General features: G+C 45.6%; 1 protein-coding gene across 2 annotated transcripts in view; it reads left to right on the top strand.

Annotated features, from left to right (window-relative positions):
* Positions 1-999: 999 nt before the first annotated feature.
* zswim5 (zinc finger, SWIM-type containing 5) overlaps positions 1000-19451 on the top strand; it is a gene marked incomplete at its 5' end in the record, with an annotated part of 51088 nt that continues 32636 nt past the window's right edge. The window contains one exon of one of the 2 annotated variants that reach the window (XM_080837262.1): positions 1000-1510. In XM_080837262.1, the coding sequence (XP_080693388.1) occupies positions 1012-1510 (499 nt within the window). The remainder of the gene's footprint in view (positions 1511-19451) is intronic. The other variant, XM_080837261.1, reaches the window with a different exon arrangement.

Below are 19451 nucleotides of genomic sequence, written 5' to 3'. Positions count from 1 at the left end.
CTTACCACTAGGGTGAGCACTGAAAAACGAAACGGTCAGATTAAGCGATCTGGAGCCATTGGCTTCGCATACCGTGTTAAAAGCTAGACTTTCAGAAAACATATAGGCCTACCTCTGATTAGGCAACACCATCATCTATGAAGCCCATTAGGTTAGTATGTAGCCTATCATTTCCATTGTATTTAGTGGAGGGTGTCAGGAGACAAGGAGTAGCCTACCGCTAAATATTAGACCTAAATCAAACAAGGCCTAGACAAAAGTGTATTACTAAACTGTGCGTTTATTCACTTTAAATGCATTCACTGTAAGTGACTTGTACGCTGAACTAGACTAGTTGGATGACTTAATATCACTTCCTCACTAATGTGAATATTTTGTTAGCCATAAAACAGCTAACTTGCGTAAAATATTTTAGTCGACATTGTGTTAATTTAATTTGCAATCCATTGCCTTTAAATGCTGGTTTTGACAATTCCATCAGGGCACAGAGGAAGTGTTTTGTAGTCAAATTGAGTGGGCCATGCTTCCTACTGCACTGTGTACACTGCCAACACAGTGTCCACTCAATTTGCCATTGACTAGCGCTGATGTCGTTTCTAAGAAGTTCCCTAGACCTAAGTGTAGTGTCATTTTAGACCACTCAATATATTATAGTCTATATTGTTTCTTAGGCTAGTTGCTGACCACTGATTACAATTTGTTTAAAACTGGCAAAAACGGGAAGGGTGATCAAGTTTCCTGCATTTATAGAAAGGCATGTGCAGATTTCAATACACATAACAAACCGTTATCCCACACATAGGCCTATCCTACGCATACATTCATACACAATAGTACTCGCTGTTGAGAAGGAACGCTATCATTGCAGCGTTTCATTTTGATTGGAGAGAGCGTTTGTTATTGGCGGTGACGCAAGGACGCATCTCCCCGCCCCTTCCCTCCTGTTGTGCGGTGCATCTGTCTGCGCGATTCTCTAGCCACCGTACCGACTTCAGTGTTTATTTGGTTGTCATGGCGGAGGGACGTGGAGAACTACCGCCTCGTTCGCCGCCTCACCTATCCCTACCACCGGCCAGCAAGCGACCTTGCTTGCGACCCGCTCCTCGTGGACCGGGTCCGGGGCCTGGGCCGGGATATTCGAACTCTCGTCTTCGCTCTCCGGAATCTCTTTTGGACTGTGCTGCTAAGGCCGTAGCGGAGAAATGGGCCTTCGAAAGGGTGGAGGAACGCTTCGAGCGGATCCCGGAGCCAGTTCAGCGCCGCATTGTGTACTGGTCATTCCCGAGGAACGAAAGGGAAATTTGTATGTATTCGTCGTTTCAGTGTCGCGTTGCTGGTGAAGAAGGTCCAGCCGTGGGCTCAAACGCTTCCGTTGGGTCTGGGGCTGTCCCTGGAGGGGTTACAACCACAACGGGGAACACGGGGGCAGGGGGCACCGGAGATGGGCTTCCTTTCCGCCGGGGGATCCGGCTTTTGGAGACTGGTTGTGTGGAAAATGTTTTACAAGTCGGTAAGTGAAACGTAGGCTAACGTTAAAACACTACTTTCTCACTTTTTGCGGACCCAATTCTGCTTATCTGTTCCTTCGCGCAAAGTTAATTAGGAAAGCTAGGAACTGTACCTCCACGCAATTATGAAAAAAGCATTTGCTTACCTTATGAAAGCTAATTTTAAAAGATCTCCCTATTATGCCCTAGATACAATAACGTATAACCTTACATTTAAAGATTTAGTATTTGATGATTATAGTGTTTCTAAAGCAGCGAGGGGCTCATTTGGACGTTTTAAAAATTAAAGGGCTGTCTGTGGAGTTTAGTCAATGTTAGAAACGTTGTGTCCTTCTATTCCGTGATGACTTTGCATACAGTTCAAAAATATGGATAGCCTATGGATAACTACAACTTGACATTTGGTTTGCAACCCCCATCATACGAATCGATCGACTCTAATCCAGTCTTGGTCGACAGCGACTGTGAGATAATTCGGTGCGGAGAAAATAATATTTCCCAGCTCGAGGGGAGAAAAAAAGCAGACGGTGGTGTTCACAATAGACCTTTATTGTTGCTGCATTGGTATTCCACATCTTGTCGATCTGAAGTTGTTTATACTGCTTTAAAACGTTTCTTGGAAGGAGGCATGTATTGGACGTCAACTGTTATTGGATCTCTTATTATAATTATTTAAGCCCACTGTAATCCGCTTTGACTCATGTAGCCTACTACAGCTAGCATATCTTTTGTTTATTTGCTGGTTGGACAAGACAAAGAACCCCTGTCCCCTATTATAAATTGAATATAGAGGCATGTGATAGCACACATCATCCCAGGTTGATTTGAGTGCACTTGGTTTGCTAGGGTTATTTTCGATAAAATCCTATTTGAACTATCAATCTGTCTTTGGTTCGCCCTCGCGCACACAATAGCTTTCCAGTTCAGATGATCTGTCTCGCTGTTTCAACGCGAACACAGCAGAATAGACTACTGTGCTTTTTTTAAACAAAGGAAGAAAGACTATCTCTTAATGTATCTCTAAGATTTGTTTACGGGATGTACTGTATATATGTTCGTGTACCTTTTTGTCTAGAACAAACCATTTTTAGGTTGCTGAAAAGTAGGCGCAAAGCATTTTGCCGGAAGAGCCCGCGTACCATTAATTCACATTGTCCTGGAAATTGTATGATTTATGATAAACGATCTATTTTCGGATGTCAGATCTCTAGTTTTTGTAGAGGTTGTTTGGTGAGTTACTAGCAACTAGAGGACAACTAGGAAAACCTACATTGTCTGTGCATATTTCTCAGAGGAAGTTACTGTGTCACTTAGCCTTAGGTGCACACTGATCTGTGGCAGCTCTTGTGACATCTAGAAGCAAGGTTTTGTTTTAAACTGTAGTGCCATTTTAGTTTGTCAGTTATAGGTAGGATATCATTTGGACGTGGCGCAGAACAGCTTAAGGTTTTATTCCTCCCTCTCCCACCCTTTCCCCCTTCTTAAAATAGCAGTCTCGGAAACCCCCAAATCCCCAATAACCTGAGGTGTTAGGGGCACAGGCAAGGTAAACACACGCCTATACAACTTAATTGAGTAAAGAGGCCATGATTCATTTGATTCTCTTCCACAAAGATCCTCTGTGTTCTTTTTTTTAAAGGGCTTGCGTTAGTGGAAACATGAAAACTTGGCTGTAATAAAGTAATGTAGGCACTGATTTAGCAGGTTTGAAAGGCCTCCTTCATTGGATAAACCACTCCCCACTGTCCATATTAGTCAGTTCCTAAGTGGCTTTTATTCGATCTATTTTAATCTGATTTGATAATTAGTTTCTGAAATGTCCTTCTTTTTTATCTTACCTTTGTTAACTGTCATTTCGCATGTACTGTTCACATGTGCTATTCTTGATGAACTAGCCTATGTTAAAGAGAACCCAAACTCATAATTCTGAAGAATATGGATTCATGCGATTACAAAGGGGTTTTGTTTTTCTTTGTCCTACCAGACAAAGCTGATTTGAAATGAAGTAGGCCTAAAGCAAACTATGTGGACACTGAGTGTTAGAAGTACAGCTTAGCTCCCGACACCACACTGATAGCTCTAGTGGCCATTAAGGCATGCGATAGTGTGCTAGACGAGATTGAGCTTTTGTTTTGGCACTGGTGGTTGGATTACCAGTAACTAGCTCCTGGCTTCAGTGATGGTACTGAGGACACCAGCTGCAACGGTTTACATGGTTATGGTTGTGGTTTATAATGTTTAGCGGGCACTTTGTCCAAAGCAGCTGAATGTATTTGTTTTGACCTGATTTGAAGTAGGTGGCTCGGACATGAACTGCATGGTGTCTCATTGCTTTAGAAGGGTTGGAGCACAACCAGCACCTTTCTGGACATTTGCCTTTCTATCAGCAGAATATGGCGTCATTCTGATTCAGAACCGACTTGTTGCTTGGTCTTTCTTCTTTGCCCAATGCCTGGCCTCCTCTGGCTTCTGACTGAAAGAGTAAGTCCTAAAGAAACCACAACAATAGGCCAGAATGTCCTAACTCAGCACCAGCCATGTTTACGGGTCTATGAGTTCACAGAGGTTCATATGCAAATGCTCACCGGACCCAAGCTGGGCAGGTTAATAATGTCACATTAAGACACGACTGAATGGATGACTTTTTAAGTAGCCCCAATCGTCATAGAAACATGTCACCCATCCCCAGTATGTCCTGCCTGTTTAATGTAAATCTATATGTGTGCAGGTGCGGCTGGATTGGATGTTCTAGTTTTAAATTAGAATGATTAATTCTACTCTGTGTGTCACTACACCCCCACTCTCATCCTCATGCGACCCCCCCCATGCCCCAGTCTGATGAAGTCCTTGGAGAGAGGTGGTTTGAGCTTTGAGTCAGGCTAAAGGTTTATTGGGTCATGCTTTGTTAGTCAGCTGTAGAAAGAAGCCCTTACTTTCAGGGAAAGGGGAGGAGAGGTGTTGTTATGTGCGTGCAGTGTGTGTGTGTGTGTGTGTGTGTGTGTGTGTGTGTTGGGGGTGGGTGTTGTTAAAAGTGCAGCTCCCTCCTAATAGCACAAAGCTTAAATGGCTGCCTTTTATGAAAGCTACTCTGTGTACTGGGGCGAGGAGGCAAAAGTTTCAGTGGATTACAGCTTTCAAGAGAGAGATGTGGGAAGCTGCTCAGATCCTAAGCACACCAAAGCTGCCTCATCTTGGTGCAAAGTTTGGTTGCTGCCTCCCAACATTCAGTTTTGAGGTTTCCCCTCCTGGGCTAGGTTTAAAACAACCACAATTCAAAGATGGGATTTAAAAGTGCCTGGACCCTCCCCTCAGATGTATCGGTCTGGATTTTGCACCTGGAATCAGTGCCAATGAAACTCGTTACTTTAGAGATGAGACCCTTTCAAAATGTGTGACATATTTCATCTGTTGGGCTGGACATTTCGGGGGAAAACGCATGCCTCTTTTTGCTAGTGAGGTCCTTCCCACTGGTTATTTTTATTTATTTCATTTGGCTCACACAATAATATTAAATTTTTTTTTTCCAATGCTCTAATTTTAGAATGAATGGCAATCTCCCCCTTAGGCGCCACTGTATGGTCTGGTCTTGTAATTCTATACATTTTGCTGGCTGAGGGAAAGTGTAGGCAGCTCTGCGTTTGTGAATTATAGGCTAAGAGAATAACTTCATTTTTGGAATGGCTCCTATGACCCCCCCCCCCACACACACACACCACCACCAGCATACGGTGAAGACTTGCGTGTCCTCTGTATTGTACAAATCAAGATTGGCCTAAAACAGTATTCTGAGCAAAAAACAGTGTATATTATTGAACAAAGCGGAATGTTATTTTGTTTAGTCTGGACATTTTTAATGGCTTTGTGGCACTGATTTCAGGCTCTTTGTGTGCTTTGAATGGTGATGCTGTTTTGCTCTTTCGAATCGGGACACATCTCATTCAGCACCATACAAGTTCAACAAGGGACCACTAATTCTGTGCCTTCCCTCATCACCCAGACAGACAATATTTAATCAAGGTAATTAATTCTGTGCCTGCAAGCCTCAAAAGAAAATCAGTGCAACAATTCCTTCTTCAGGATTGTTAGCGCTCTTTAGTTTTTGAAGGACACGAGACATTTGAGTAGCCTACCATTTCAGGTCTTTATAAAAGGAGCAAAATTAATTTGAAAAAGTGGGAGGGGTAGTGCCTACATAGAAAAAAAATGTGTTAGTCAGTAAATGGAGGCTTTAAACACGGCCTGTTGCTTTATCTGTCAGACATAGCGTCTTTCATCAAAAAAGGGTTCAGAATGACACATTCAAAATTAGATGACGACCATTTTTAAAAGACGTTATCATGGTTCGGTGTCCAGATACCTGTTTGCTTGCCTGTACCTCAAATGACTTTCCTATGGCTTCCATAACAGCTGTAGGTTTTTTTATTGTCGGGTCTGGCTTGCTCCCAAACGCAGAGATACCGATGGCATTTCCCAATGCCTCAATACTGCAGGGTTGTCTGATACCCTCTGATTGAGTTCATCAGCAATTCACTTCTCTGAGCAAGTCTTAGCCTGCTTGTTTGGTTCATATAGTGCACTGTGGCAGCTTGGGGGCCAGTGAGTTCTTCCTCTAACCCTCACACCACCACCAGCACTACCTCTCTGATCCTCCCAGAGATTGATAGTTTGGGTGCAGGAGCAGCGAGCCAAGGGCAAGGTTCCTCTCCCTAGCGGCCCGGCCTCTCTTTCTCTGTCATGTGCGTCACTTTCCCCTCCCACGGCCACCTCCCCAACACCTAAACATTGCAGCTGCCTGCAATGGCGTCAAGAGAGTTAACCACTCACCAACACAGCTAAGCTGAGAAACACAGCTGATGTGAGCACATACCCAACACAAGAGGAAAAGATGACTGTCTAAGTGCATGTGCGTGCCGTGCCGCACGTGTAGCTGTGTGTGAAATTCGTAAATTTAGCTTAGGAATTAGCCCAGGAATTTTGATAGATTTGTGGAGTTGCATGTCGAGGTTTGTATGACGAGTGAGTGACTGTTTGTTTGTGTGTGTGTGTGGGTGTGGGTGTGTGTGTGGCTCCATGGCTCTTCCTCTGTGGCTGGCTGTCCTTGCGTTGGGGTGTCATTGTCAGAGGTGTAGGGCTCGTTGAGCTGCCAGGCTTGAAAGAGCTGGCCTCCAGACAGGCCTAATGGACCCTCATTTGGCTGTAATTGCCTAACAAATGCAAAAGAATTGCAGGGGAAACAAAAAGAGGGGCGAAAACGAGAGAAGGCAAATCAGCCAAGCGAGAGCAGGCAGGGGAGAGGGGAGGGGGGAGATCAGACAGCGGGATGAGTCTGAAACAGAAAAGAATCATAGAGTATGACGAGGCTTTTGCTTAGGCAGGCAGTGAGAGAGGGCAGCAGAAATAAATACATAAAAAAAACTAGGAAAAAAACACATATCCTCTCCTACGTTTAGCAGCAGCTTTCTGAGGGAACTTTACCCATACTGGGGCTGTAATACTAAACTGACTGAAGAGGAAACTCTGGCATCGAGGCGGTCACCCTCCCCCATGCCCAAGCCTTTCATCCAGCTGAGAATTTGTGTGCAGGAAGGTTTTTTGTGTGTGGCTATTTCACATGGAAACTTAATTTTCCCCAGTCTGGACTACAGGGGAAGGATAATGTGTGTTGGAGGTTGGGGTCAAATATCCTGCCAGAAGGCGAGAGAAAGAAGCCAGGCTCAATGGCAGTTAGCGACGTGTTAAATTCCCCTATGCAAATATCACATGGGAGCTCTCCCTCTCCCTTTCTCTACCCTTTCTTTCTAAGCCATCTCTCTGGGTCGATGTTCTCTTTCAGTCAAGCAAGCAACTCATCTATTAGCTTTTTTTCTTTCATCATGGTGCTAGAATTACATGAAAAACAAGTTCTCCAAGTTGATGAAGGGTTTATTTATATGACCATAATTGAGTTTTGATGCGTATAATCTTTAAGATCCAAATGTTATCACATTTGTCCATGCAACGATGTTTGTCAAAAAAAGCAATTTCACTGTGTGTGCTAACATTTCATGTGGATATGGATTAACCCGTTGGACAGTATATTTAGTAATGCATAAGTCATAGATGCATTAGATCTGTAGCTTAAGTGTGAGTGTTTGAGCAAAGAATTCCTGGCTCTTTGTGAAAATGTGTTCTTGACCTGTGAATGGCTTGGCCAAAGAACAGCTAGTTGGAACTTCTGAATGAAGGGCTCAAAGAGAGCCAGCCTGGCCAACCTGCAGTGTTAAACTGACTTGTTAACCTTTTCAATTGGATTTGCGCCCAGATGGCAGAAGGTGGCTGTCTTATGAATATTTAAGCAGTTGCATGTAGGGTCCAGTTGGCTTGCTAATTGACATGGAAAGGACTGCGGGGTTTAAAGGCTTCAGCTGATTCAATTAGAAGAGGTCATTTATTGGAAATGGGTGTGTGTCTGGGCAAGACCTACGAATATGACACTTTCTCATTTAGGGCATGGTGTCAATCTAACGTGTAAGACTGTTGTTTAACACAGGCGCAAAGGCACGCATTACACACACAATCCAAATCGCTCTCAGAACATCCTCCATTTCGTGGAAGAATTTCTGTGTTTTCTGAGCTAAATATTCTTGCTCTCCTGATGCATTCATATTTTAAAGCCTACTTCATAAAACAATCAGCCTACATTTTTTTTTATTGTCAGATCTCTGAAACGATTGTGATCACATATTTTGTTGTTGGTGGTGTTTCAAAACTGAGGTTCAGAAGTGACAGCTTGGCGTTCGTGTATTTGGCCCCTCAGACGGCAGTATCACACATAGTGCTAACGCACGCGGTGTTTTTCATGGCTGGGATAAAAGGATATGTCCATTTACACACCTTCCTTTTCACAGCCTCGCTCTTCTGTGGGTGGAGTCGCTCTATCATGTTTAACATGCGACAGTCAGGCTCGGCTGCCTTGAATAAACACCAGCCATCTCCACCCGCAGTTAAATACACATCAGGAGCAACCTCAGCAAGCCTCCTAGGCATCGGCCCGACTGCGCTGGGAAAGGTAGCCAAAACGGGAGCCAGTGGGCTTTTAATTTAGGGCTGGATACCCTGATGATCTCTCTCACGACAGCCGGGTATGAGGTTTCAACCGGCAGCTTCAAATTCAGTGGGAGCAAAGCTATCATTAAGACTTAAATACATTTAGTACTGTCTGTTTAGAGCCAGGGATTTGAGCGTACTTTGGCCGCTAGTACTTCTTGCCATCAAGAATATGCAGGGTAATCATATTTTTGACATGGGGGCAGGATGGTGGCATGGGGCAGACGGACACCCACATTGGGTGAAAGACTGAGGCGGGTGGGACGGTTCAGGTCAAGTAATTGGTGGCACCATGGTTATGTATGAGGTGGGGGTTTAAATAGTTGACATGCATCCATACAGCTAGTCTTTAACAAGACAAATAACAAATGCCTTCAAGACAATGGCCCGACAGTCGAATATATTTCCATCCAACTTTTGGCCCTTAACAATATAATAAAAACAAATACAAATAGTTCAGCTTTCAACATCTTTTACATAACAATGAAATAAAGAATCACTTGCCTTTAAAAAGATCTAGTATTTCACTAGACACTTTTTAGTGATCCTGATGTGCACTGGTATACTTTTTGGCGAACTTTCTCCTTCAGCGGCAGTTTCGTTTTTCTGTGGAGCTAATGTGGGCATGTGGATCACTCCACCTTCGTTTGATTAACCAGATTTGCAGGTCAGGCGTTACTGCTTACCACGTATCCCGACAGATATACTTTTTCTGTAATTCATTTGTGAATGTACATTTGCGTATTGGGCACTTTCTAAGCTGTTCAGGCGCCATGTGCTACTGTCGACAAGTAAGCTGCCGCTCTGTCTCTTGGCTGTTGCAGAGGGTAATGATTGAGATACAGTTTGACCAATGATTGCATGAAGGGTGTGTACATTACTGGCAAATGTTGGCGTGCAGTCAGGTGCAAGAGAAAGGTCATAGCAATGCAAAAATGCACACAACGAATGGCGACTGTAGAAGGCAAACAGCGACACCCAAACTCTTTTGGTGATTTAGAAATCCCGGCTGGACCCATTGTTTAGGTCCCTCAAAGAGTTCTGGGTAAAAGAGGACGTCTTATGGTCAACCTAGAGTATTGGTTCAAAAAGAAATCCTAATGCTATCTGAAAGGAATGGCCCTGTCACATGATGATATATCCCTGTGGATTGACTTAAAGCAGAAGCCTACGCTCATTCAGTTTTGGAAGATGCAGTGGAGATGTAGTGTGAAATGTCTTGTAAGTCACTGTTTTTCCCCGCCTTCAGTTTCAATCATACAAAATCAGCTTTAGGCCAGTGCCACACTAAGCCGATTTTCATACTTTCCGGAACGGAACCTTGACAAACTGGCCTCCCGGCCAGACAAATCTGCCATTTGGACCGTCTCTTACCGTCAAGGTTAGAATCCCCTCTCCAGAGTGGGAAGGTTGCAATCTACCCTGCTATCAGAGCCTGTCTGACCGCAAATCGGGTTTGAATCCGTGAATCTGATGACGTAATTATCCCACGTGAACGCTGGAAGCTGTCAAGTAGTCACGTTCATCTTCCCAATCGCAATAAAAACTAATTTTTTAAAGTCTTCTGTTCTGTTTATGGCTGGCAAACAACAATCTAAGAAGGGCACGTATTATTCACTGAGTTACCAAAGCAGTCTTCTTTATGGGGACTAATTAGCACTGCACTGAATTACATTAACATGTGTAATTGTTATTGTGTAGCAATAACTCAACTAATATTACTAGATACATATAATAGTGGACATTACACTAGGCAACATGGATCTCATTCATATCTCATCCAGTCGAAATCTTAGCAGGATTGAACACATCTTTATTACAGCGTATCAACATAAGAACAGAACATAGCTAAATCTCCGCTTAGCATGCTAATCACTACTAATAGCACTAGAAGGTAGCCCAAAATGTGGTATTTAATACACGATCTATCACTGTAGCAACTTCATGAAAACCCTTACTTTCATTAGGTATGCACATAATGCATCACATACAGGTCGAACAATGATGATTTAAGCATTGGAAATATATAAGGCACAGTATGGTCAACTACTTGGCGACAAACTGAACTGTCACTAACTTAACTAGTTGTAACTTGTCGTCGTCTTCTTCTCCGTTTCCGGTAGCACCCTTCACAGCGCCACCAACAGGCCTTGCAAATGTACTACAGCAGATTCACCAGTTTCAATGGGTGTGTGTGGCCGCAGCACAGCTTTGTCTGGCCGCGATTGACTAACCCCGAATCCGTTCCGGAAAGTATGAAAATCGGCTTAGTTTGGCAGTGGCCTTAGATCCCAGCCAGATCAATACCAAGCTAGCCTTTGTGATGCAAATATACAAAATATAATTGTGGTCATAATGTTTATTTGATCATGGCCCTTACAGACAGGGACGTGTCCCAATTCTGGTACATTAAGATCATCCCCTGCTATGAAAAAGCCCTCCCCACCCCCACCCCCACCCCACACTGACTCCCTTTGTCAGTCATTAGTAACATGTGGAGAAAAAAAATGAGAAACCGACCGGAACGCAGAAGCACACCTAATGGGTTAGCCCGGCTAGATAGCACCATAACTAGCTTAGATTGGAATGCACAACATTAAGTTGGTAGAAAATGGTGTGCCATTAAATATTGAATGCCCTTTTCCAAATCTCATCTGCGCTTTAGTGCACTTGCATTGAAGGATTGCTTTTCAGACCGCCTCTCTGTAATAGGTGAACACCCCCCCCCCTCTCTGTTTCTTACTCTCGTCTTTCTCATAGTCTCTCTCTCTCTCTTTTTCCTTCCTTTTTTACTGGGTTTCCCTGCAGTGGCTGTGCTGATATGGCCCATTATGCACTTGCCTTTCAGACAGCTGATGGAGCAGATGACTGTAGGAGAAGGTGCTAGAGGAGGGAGCGAGGGTGTGTGTGTGGTGGGGGTGTGGGGTTGGGGGTGGTGGGGGTGGTGGTGAGGGGGTTGAGGGGGTTGAGGGCAGGGAGCTAAAAGGCAAATATGAAAGGCAAAGTAAACCAACCTGTCATACCCTGTCTCAAACACACACACTCATGGGCATACACACACACATACACACACACATACACACACACACACACACACACACACACACACACACACACACACACACACACACACACACACACACACACACACACGAAGAGAGTGAGAGAGGTCTCATTAGTCTTGTAGGCCCCATTGACTGTGGGGTTGACAGGGGAACACGTCAGAGCAGCAGTAGACATGCAAACATGCAACAAGGGGGGTGCCCCCTGGCCCCCACCCATCGCACCTCCTTTCTCCAATCCGTGCCCCCCCAAACACACCCCCCCACACACACACCCCTCCACATGATTAATGTGGGCAAGAGCCGCAGGGCTGCGTCTGGAACCTCCTACCCCACGCACCCTCACGCTTTTCCCCTAACACAGTCTCTCTCTCTCCCTCTCTCACTCACACACAGATACGGCTTGAACCCTTAAACATTTCATCTTTAGCCCTCTCCCCTCATTTCTGATTTTCTTTGTCTTGTTCACTAAATAACAAAGTAGGGAATAGGCAGCCTGACTGCGCTGTAGGTGGTTGGGGGTGGATGATCCAGGAATTTGATTTTTCAGCTCCATTCAGCAAAACCCACGGCTCACATAATGGGTTCTTAGCTCCCGTGGACCCCCAAATGTGCTGCACTGCAGAGCCTCAATTCTGGCCTGGTAAGCAAAATATCAGCAAAGAAAACTATGCACCCTGTGGCAACACACCCTCACCTTTCAGAAGCATTTATGTTCCCCATGGCTCGTTCTTGGACCAGACTTTAAGGAGCTGAGGGCCAGGTGATGATTAGTGTCTCCGCTCACCTGACTCTGGCTGGCCTTAGCACACAGAAGTCATGTGTGGCGAGGCTCAGTGAACAATACCCCTGAATAGCTGGGCCTCTATAGGGCTAGCGAGAGAGAAAAAAGAGAGAGAGAGAGAATGCGTGCTGTTGAATGGGTGATTGTAGCTCCTGTCATGCTGTAATAGGATCAGGGTGAACCTCCAGCCCCGGAGCAGTGGGGACAGAAGGGGGCAGGACGGGGCAGGCATTGTTGGCTTGCAGGGGAGCGGAGCCCCCCAGCAGGAGAAAGCCACTGGAGGCCTCAGTGCACTGTGTCCCATGGCAAAGGTCCCCCTCAACCCTCAACATGGGAAGGAGTGATAATCAGAGGGCCCATCAGTCTCCCTAAGGGCCTATCCACATGACAACGGTGAAAACAGAGTTTTTTTTTTTTGCGAAAACTGAGAAGTTATGTTGTGTTTTGGCTTTGTGTCCGCATCACAAAGGCATTTTTAAGGCCTGAAAACACATACTATTGAAAAGGGGAGACTTTTGAAAGCACAACCCTTATGTTGCTGTGTGGACAGATGAAATCAGAGCTTTTGGACAATAACGGCCCCAACTTTATCCAATCATTTTTCATTCTCTGTGAAGCTTCAGTCTGAACTCCGCCCTCCAAAGCCTCCACCACGTCTTCAGTGGCAGGACGTGACGTATCTGAGACACCAGCTTGCCGGGTTTGTTTGTGACGTTAAATGCTAGCAACCTTAAGCAAGGAAATTCTGTTCGCCAAAAACTAAAGTTTTTCTGATGTTGTCAAATAAACGATTAATATGATTTATCTTGTCTCGTATTGCCATTGCTTTGATTCTAATCTCGTTTAGTTACCGGCTATAACTTGCAGCGTAGGTTATGCAAGAATTTCAAAATGGCATAGCTAGCAAAGCGCTTTCACCCTTTTTTTTTGTTTCTGTGTGGACAAGTTAGATAGTTCTCAAAACGTTGTGTGGTTGCAAAACATTTTGAAAATGCAAAAGTAATAAAAAATCAAAATTCAAAAAACGTTGTTGTCGTGTGGACGGAGTCTAAAGGCCTGCACTGCTACCAGGAGGGAAGGTACAGTGTTCCGTTATCACTGGGCTACCTGTTAAAGGTTTGAGTGATTGCAGTGTAACTGGAAAGTACAGATAGACCAAATGGCAATCAGACTTTGAATGAGGTCCGCTCACCTGTAATGAAAACAGTAGTAGGCTTAATGGTGCTAGGATTTTAATATTTAACAGAGAGGTAGGGAGTGGGAGATATTGTGTGTGTGGGTGTGTGGGTGTGTGTGTGTGTGTGTGTATAGTCGAGGTTAATAAAATACTCCTCTCTCAGGGGGAATTTCCCATAGCTTGTCCAAGGGCATAGTGAGATCCCCACAGGACTACACACCCCTCCCACTTCCACCCTATCGCCCCACCTCCAGACAACCCCCCAAAGCCCTGATCCGACTCTCTCTCTCTCTCTCTTTCCAACTCGCTTTTGATTTTAAATTCAAATGTCCCAAGTTTAATTTCGCCTCCTTTGGCTGTGAACACTAAGCACTTTTTCTGCTGTGGCAGCAGGATGAGCCAGTGTGGCGTCTGAAAGTGTAAATCAGTATTGAAAGTGCTCAGCCTTATCGGTGGAGTACAAAAAAATACACCCAGCAACAATGGCTTTAAAGCACAACAGATGAAAGACACAATTAAACTGGAGGCCTATCTGATCCGTCTCTCTCTCTCTCTCTCTCTCTCTCTCTCTCTCTGTCTCTCAGAAAAAAAAATCCTACAATTTTACTTTTCATGTAATGGGTTTTGTCTTTGACTAATCTTTTACCCTAAGAATACCAACTTATAATGTACTTTTGCAGTCGAGGGCAAGAGCTATGTCTTCTATTCAAATTAAAGTGCAGGGAAGCAGCAATCGTCTGAGTGCATCTTTTGTTGCTCTCAGGAAAATGTAATAAAAGTAACCGTGATGGCTTGAGACTGCATTAGCTATTTACTTACTGCATGGGCGCGCTATACCATCACATTTAAACAAACCAACTCTTGTCTCTTTCAGAGCTAATTGTTTTTCTCTCTCCCCTATGCAGCCATATGCTGCAGTAACGCCATACTTATTACTCAACAATAGCTTTTGTCTAGTTCTGCCCAACCATCCCCCTCCCCAGCCCAACCAACCCCCGCAAGATATCTAATCTGGATGTTGCTGTATTACAGGCAGGTACACAATTTATTTTCATCATCAGTAAATGGTGGATCATTGTGGCCGTGACAGGAAAGCACAAAGGCCTGCTAATGAAAGGCAATGGCTGTGGCCCTCGCCTCCTCATCACTGCCAGCTAGCAAGCCACCCAGCCCTGAAAACAGGTGTCCACTCACCATCCGCCCGCCCGCCCGCTCGCCTCACACAGGCTTCATTTAGAGAGTGATTTAAGGGAATATTCATGACCCAGCTACCTTTCATCCCTCCCTGGTCTCTCGCTTTTTTCATCTGCTGTAGAAGTGGGAGGGGTGTAAAAGAGGATCAGAAAGGAAAGAGAAAGAGAGGGAGAGAGAGGTGGGGGTTGGGAGGAAGGGAAGGGAGGGGAGGGGAGGGGAGAAAAAAGTGGAGAGAGAGAGAGAGAGAAAAGAACGTCAGCAGGGTAAATCAGTGCGTGATTGAAGAGGCCTTTCTGGGATAATTCAGTGTGATTGGAGTCTCGGTCTCTCATTAGCATTCCCGGCCCAACAGCGAGACGGCCCTTATGGATGCTCATCTGGCGCGGCCACTGCTCCCCTCCATCTCTTATCCCCCCTCTGTTTCTCTCTCCTCCGTCGCTCTTTCTCTCTCCGCTTCATTCGTAGGTCTACCTCAGGAGTCCTAGCATGGAGAGGTAAACACCATGAACAAGAACGAGGAAGAAAACAAGGCCTTAACATCGCTATTAGATGAGTCATGAAAAACTGCAGACTGGTATCAGCCTGGATTGGGTTTAAACACAATTGTGATGAGAATTGGTCACTTCCTTTTTTTGCACCGCAAGGAAGGGACTGCATCAGCTTTGAGACTTGATGTTTCGCTGGAGCTGTGCCATAACCCTGGCAGTTCATGTTTACAGATGAGCCCTGTTTGTGGTCATCACACTAGCATGTGGTGTTACTTCCACGAGCTGGGCAGGAAGCGTGGTGGTGTTCAGCAGCTCATTCTGCCGTGTGGCTGAAGACGACGCGTGTCTCACCTGAGCACCACCGATCTCCAGTATGGTGGTCGAGTCATTTAGCTTCCCATGACAAGGGTGCACGTGAACTCTGTTCGTCTCTCAGTATCCTCTTCGCAAAGCGCTTTATCTCTCTCTCTCTGTCTGGGTTTTTGTGAGGCTATGGTTAGACTCCATCTGGCAATGTCTTAGATGAAAGCGAGCGTGTCCTCACAATTGCAGTTTGAGAATGGAGGTTTGTGACTATGCTTTGAAAGCTAGATAGTCAGACCTCTATACTTATCCGATAAAAAAAGCTCTATTGCCGGGAACACCCCCAAGGATGGTCAGTCACTTCAGGCTACGGGGCTTTCAGGACTACTGGACCATGTCATCAGGTCTTTACCATGCCCTGTCCCCAGAGGCCAACGGAAACAGACCAGAGTCTGGAATACATGAAAGCCATAAGGACAAGCCCTGAAAACTCACGTTGTAGGAGAATAACCTGTCTGGTCACCTTGAGCAATGGTGATGGTTGAGCCTTATTTCATTATTAGCCTTTTTTTTTTTTACTCCAAAAGAATAGGGTAGGCATTTTTTTAAAAACCAGACAAAGTAATGGGTTTTTCCTTTCCCTCACTTCCTTAGTGTCTTTCAACTCCCACAATACTGCTCGTGCATCTCCTCTGACATCACTGGAGCATACGTCTGCCATTCAGGGGGCTTTCCTTCCTCTCTCTCTCTCTCTCTCTGTCGCCCCTCTCTCTCTCTCTCCCCCCCCTTCTCTCCCTGAGGGGCTCGAGGCTCTTCTGACTCTGTCCATTTCAAATGGTACACATGTGTCATAAACACACCCTGGCTTTGAAGTCAATAGATCTCCACAATGGACGTCTGCCTCTCAATTTCCCCCAGCTGAAAACCTAGAAGCCTTTTTGTGTTGCAGGCAGGCTTTATGCCCTGAACTTCAAAGCCTGATGTCGAGCCTCAGCCGCTGTGGATTGGAGTGTTATTATGGGCCTGAACTAGAAGTGGTTTAAAATATAATAATGGATAGGCAACTCTTGGCGAAAGTTACGGAGTGGAACGCTTTGACTGTTTTTATTGTCGTTGTCTGGGACTGATTTGGATGCGCCACTGACACATTGGTGGTGTGTATGTGTGTGTGTGTGTGTGTGTGTTGGGGGTTGGTCTGAATTTCACTCCACAGATGGTTAAATTGAGGTCAGGATGTGGGTGTTCGTAAGTGAACAAATATGTTTCTCTATGGACAAATGGCCTTATTCTGAGATTTACGGTTTTCATTAGATTCTGCCCTTTGAGGGGGAGCCCTCCGTCATGCTGAGCCATATTTCGTGACCAGTGAGAACATAGCATGTTTTAAAGTATGACTCCATAAAAAAAATCACTTTTCCTGAAATAGGACCAGTAGTGCTGGTGTGTTGATTCGGCGTAAATGGATGGATTTCTTTTTTCCACTTTTCTCGATGATTGAACAAGCCCTTCCATTCCCCTGCTCCATAAGTCACAATAGGATTGCCAGGGCCCCCGTCTCTCCTTGCACCCCTCAATTAATATCCCTCCATCTACGACCTCCATGCCTTGCATTATTAATGAGGCCTCTCCCAATTATGATGGATGAGACCGCTCTTGAGGGTGTTTGTTCAGGTAAGATCTCTGATTAGCATATCTGATGGATCTGCCCTTGCGTGCGCTGCACTGATTAAAACCTTCCCTCGTCCCTGGGGCAACTTTAAAAGGGGAAAACCGCACACATTACACCTCTGCACATGTATGGCAAGGATGTGGGTACGAGGTGAACCAAGGCACCGTAACATCCTTGGTCCCCAGAAAGCCCCTCCGCCGATGTCTTATCCAGCTCCCCCCCCTCCCTTCCCCCCAACATCACCCACCCACGCTGGCTCCCTTCTGTCGAGGCTAACTGGCTTCTCATTTATTCATTTATTATTAGCCCCTATGTAACGGGATTAGCCTCCTGCACATTCAAGATGCACAGTGTGCTGTGCGAAGCCAAGTGAAGCCCCCCGAAGACAATGGACGACGGGCAATGTGGGGATTTGGAGAGTGGGGGTGGGGGCGACCAAATGAGGCCAGGCAAGGAGGCTCAAAAGCTGGGATGGGCTCAGCGAGGGCGGGCTGGGTGCGGAGAGTGCAGTGGGATATTTCTTCCTTCGCAGTGCTGCTGTCCAGATGGGCTCTGGGTTGTAAAGGAGGGAGTGGAACAGAAGCCAGAGCCTTTCCTGCTTCTTTCATGAGGCGCGTGGAAAGGCCAGTGTGTGTGTGTGTGTGTGTGTGTGTTTTTTTTTTTACGACCCCGCCCACGTGCCCATTGGCATCACATGGTATCGCAGGCAGATCATGATGAGGGCCAGGTTAGGGAGAGAGAGCGAGGGCGCACGCGCTCCCTGTGAATGTGAAGCCCGATGCTCTATATTTGGACAGAGCTTGTGGAGAGGCCTCTCTCTGCGATGTGGATTTCTCCCGGTGTTTTCTAGAAAGATGCCACGAGTGTGTATGTGTGCTCAAGGACACAAGAAACAACCAGCGCCCTGCCAATAAAGATTCATGTTAACGATCAGGAGGTTCAGAGTTCAATGGGCTGGCCATTACTCAGGCCCTGTCCAGATAATCAGAGAGAGAGATAGAGACTAATGATCTGTGGGGGGCACCAGCGCAGGTCCTTCCACTTTGTTTCTCCAGCAGAAAGCGACACACAACAGATTGCCTCATGAGCCTCGACGAGTGTGGAGGTAGATAGGTGTAGCGGCCAATCGGTTGGCATCTTTGTAGTTTCTTTGTTGTTGTGTTAGCTGTGGCACAGTGTAGAATGAGTAAGCCGATATCATTGGCCTTCATCTAGGCCCTTAGTATGTGTTGTGTAACTTTCTGGAGCATGTGAGGGATAACTCTTTAACTATCCTGTTTTGTTCTTTCAGACAGTTTATGGCGAATTTCTCTGAATATTAACAGACGTCCACAAAGCACCTGTGACCATAAATAATCATGATACTCTGGCCCTGGGAATAGACCACCACACGGTTGCTGTGCAACAGTCCAACATGTAAATCATTTTCACAATAGAACTCACTCTGGGAACTGTTGAAATGACAGTTGAAGCGATTTGCTTATCTTAAAGATTTTAACGTATGCAGGAACCAGTCAAGTCAGATAACGCAAACTATGGATGTCCACAGCTCAAAGAGTTGCATTGGATCACTCTATCTCTCTTTCTTTACCTCTCTCACTCCCTCCCTCTTATCTTGTTAACATGTTACTCTGCCTATTCTCACACTCGTTCTCCCTCACTCTTTACACTTCCTGTTTTTTTCTCTCTGCTCTTTCCATATCCCGCCCTTGTTTATTAGTAGGTTCTCCCTACTCTTCTCCTGCTGGCTCATTACCACATCAGTTGGTTGTGTGTAGATGCTCTACTCTTGTCAGCACTACCCCATCCCTCTAGAGAAGCTCCATTGCACCTTCAACTCCTCTGTGATAATTGAATTGCCCTCACCCTTGGAAACGTGTCAGACTAGCTTGCTGCCTCTCCTCCCATCTCCACCACTTCTCTTTTTTCATTCTATTCTTTCTTTTTTTTATCCTTTTTTCCCCCAGTCCCCTTCTCCCCCCCCCCTCCAGTATTGTAATGCTGGAGCTTGGCCCAGTGCCCAGTTTTCTCCATTGATGTCTTTCTCCCCTCCTCCCTCCCTCCCTCCCTCCCTCCCTCCCTCTCTCCCTCCCTCTCTGTTTCTGTGAAGTCCACACACTTCTCCCTCTGTTGCTGTGGTGAGCGAGGCAGCGTGCCCATAGAATTCAAGTACGCATTCC

Source organism: Sprattus sprattus, assembly GCF_963457725.1.
Source record: "Sprattus sprattus genome assembly, chromosome: 4".
NCBI lineage: Eukaryota > Metazoa > Chordata > Actinopteri > Clupeiformes > Clupeidae > Sprattus > Sprattus sprattus.
This window is presented reverse-complemented; position numbering and strand designations above follow the sequence as displayed.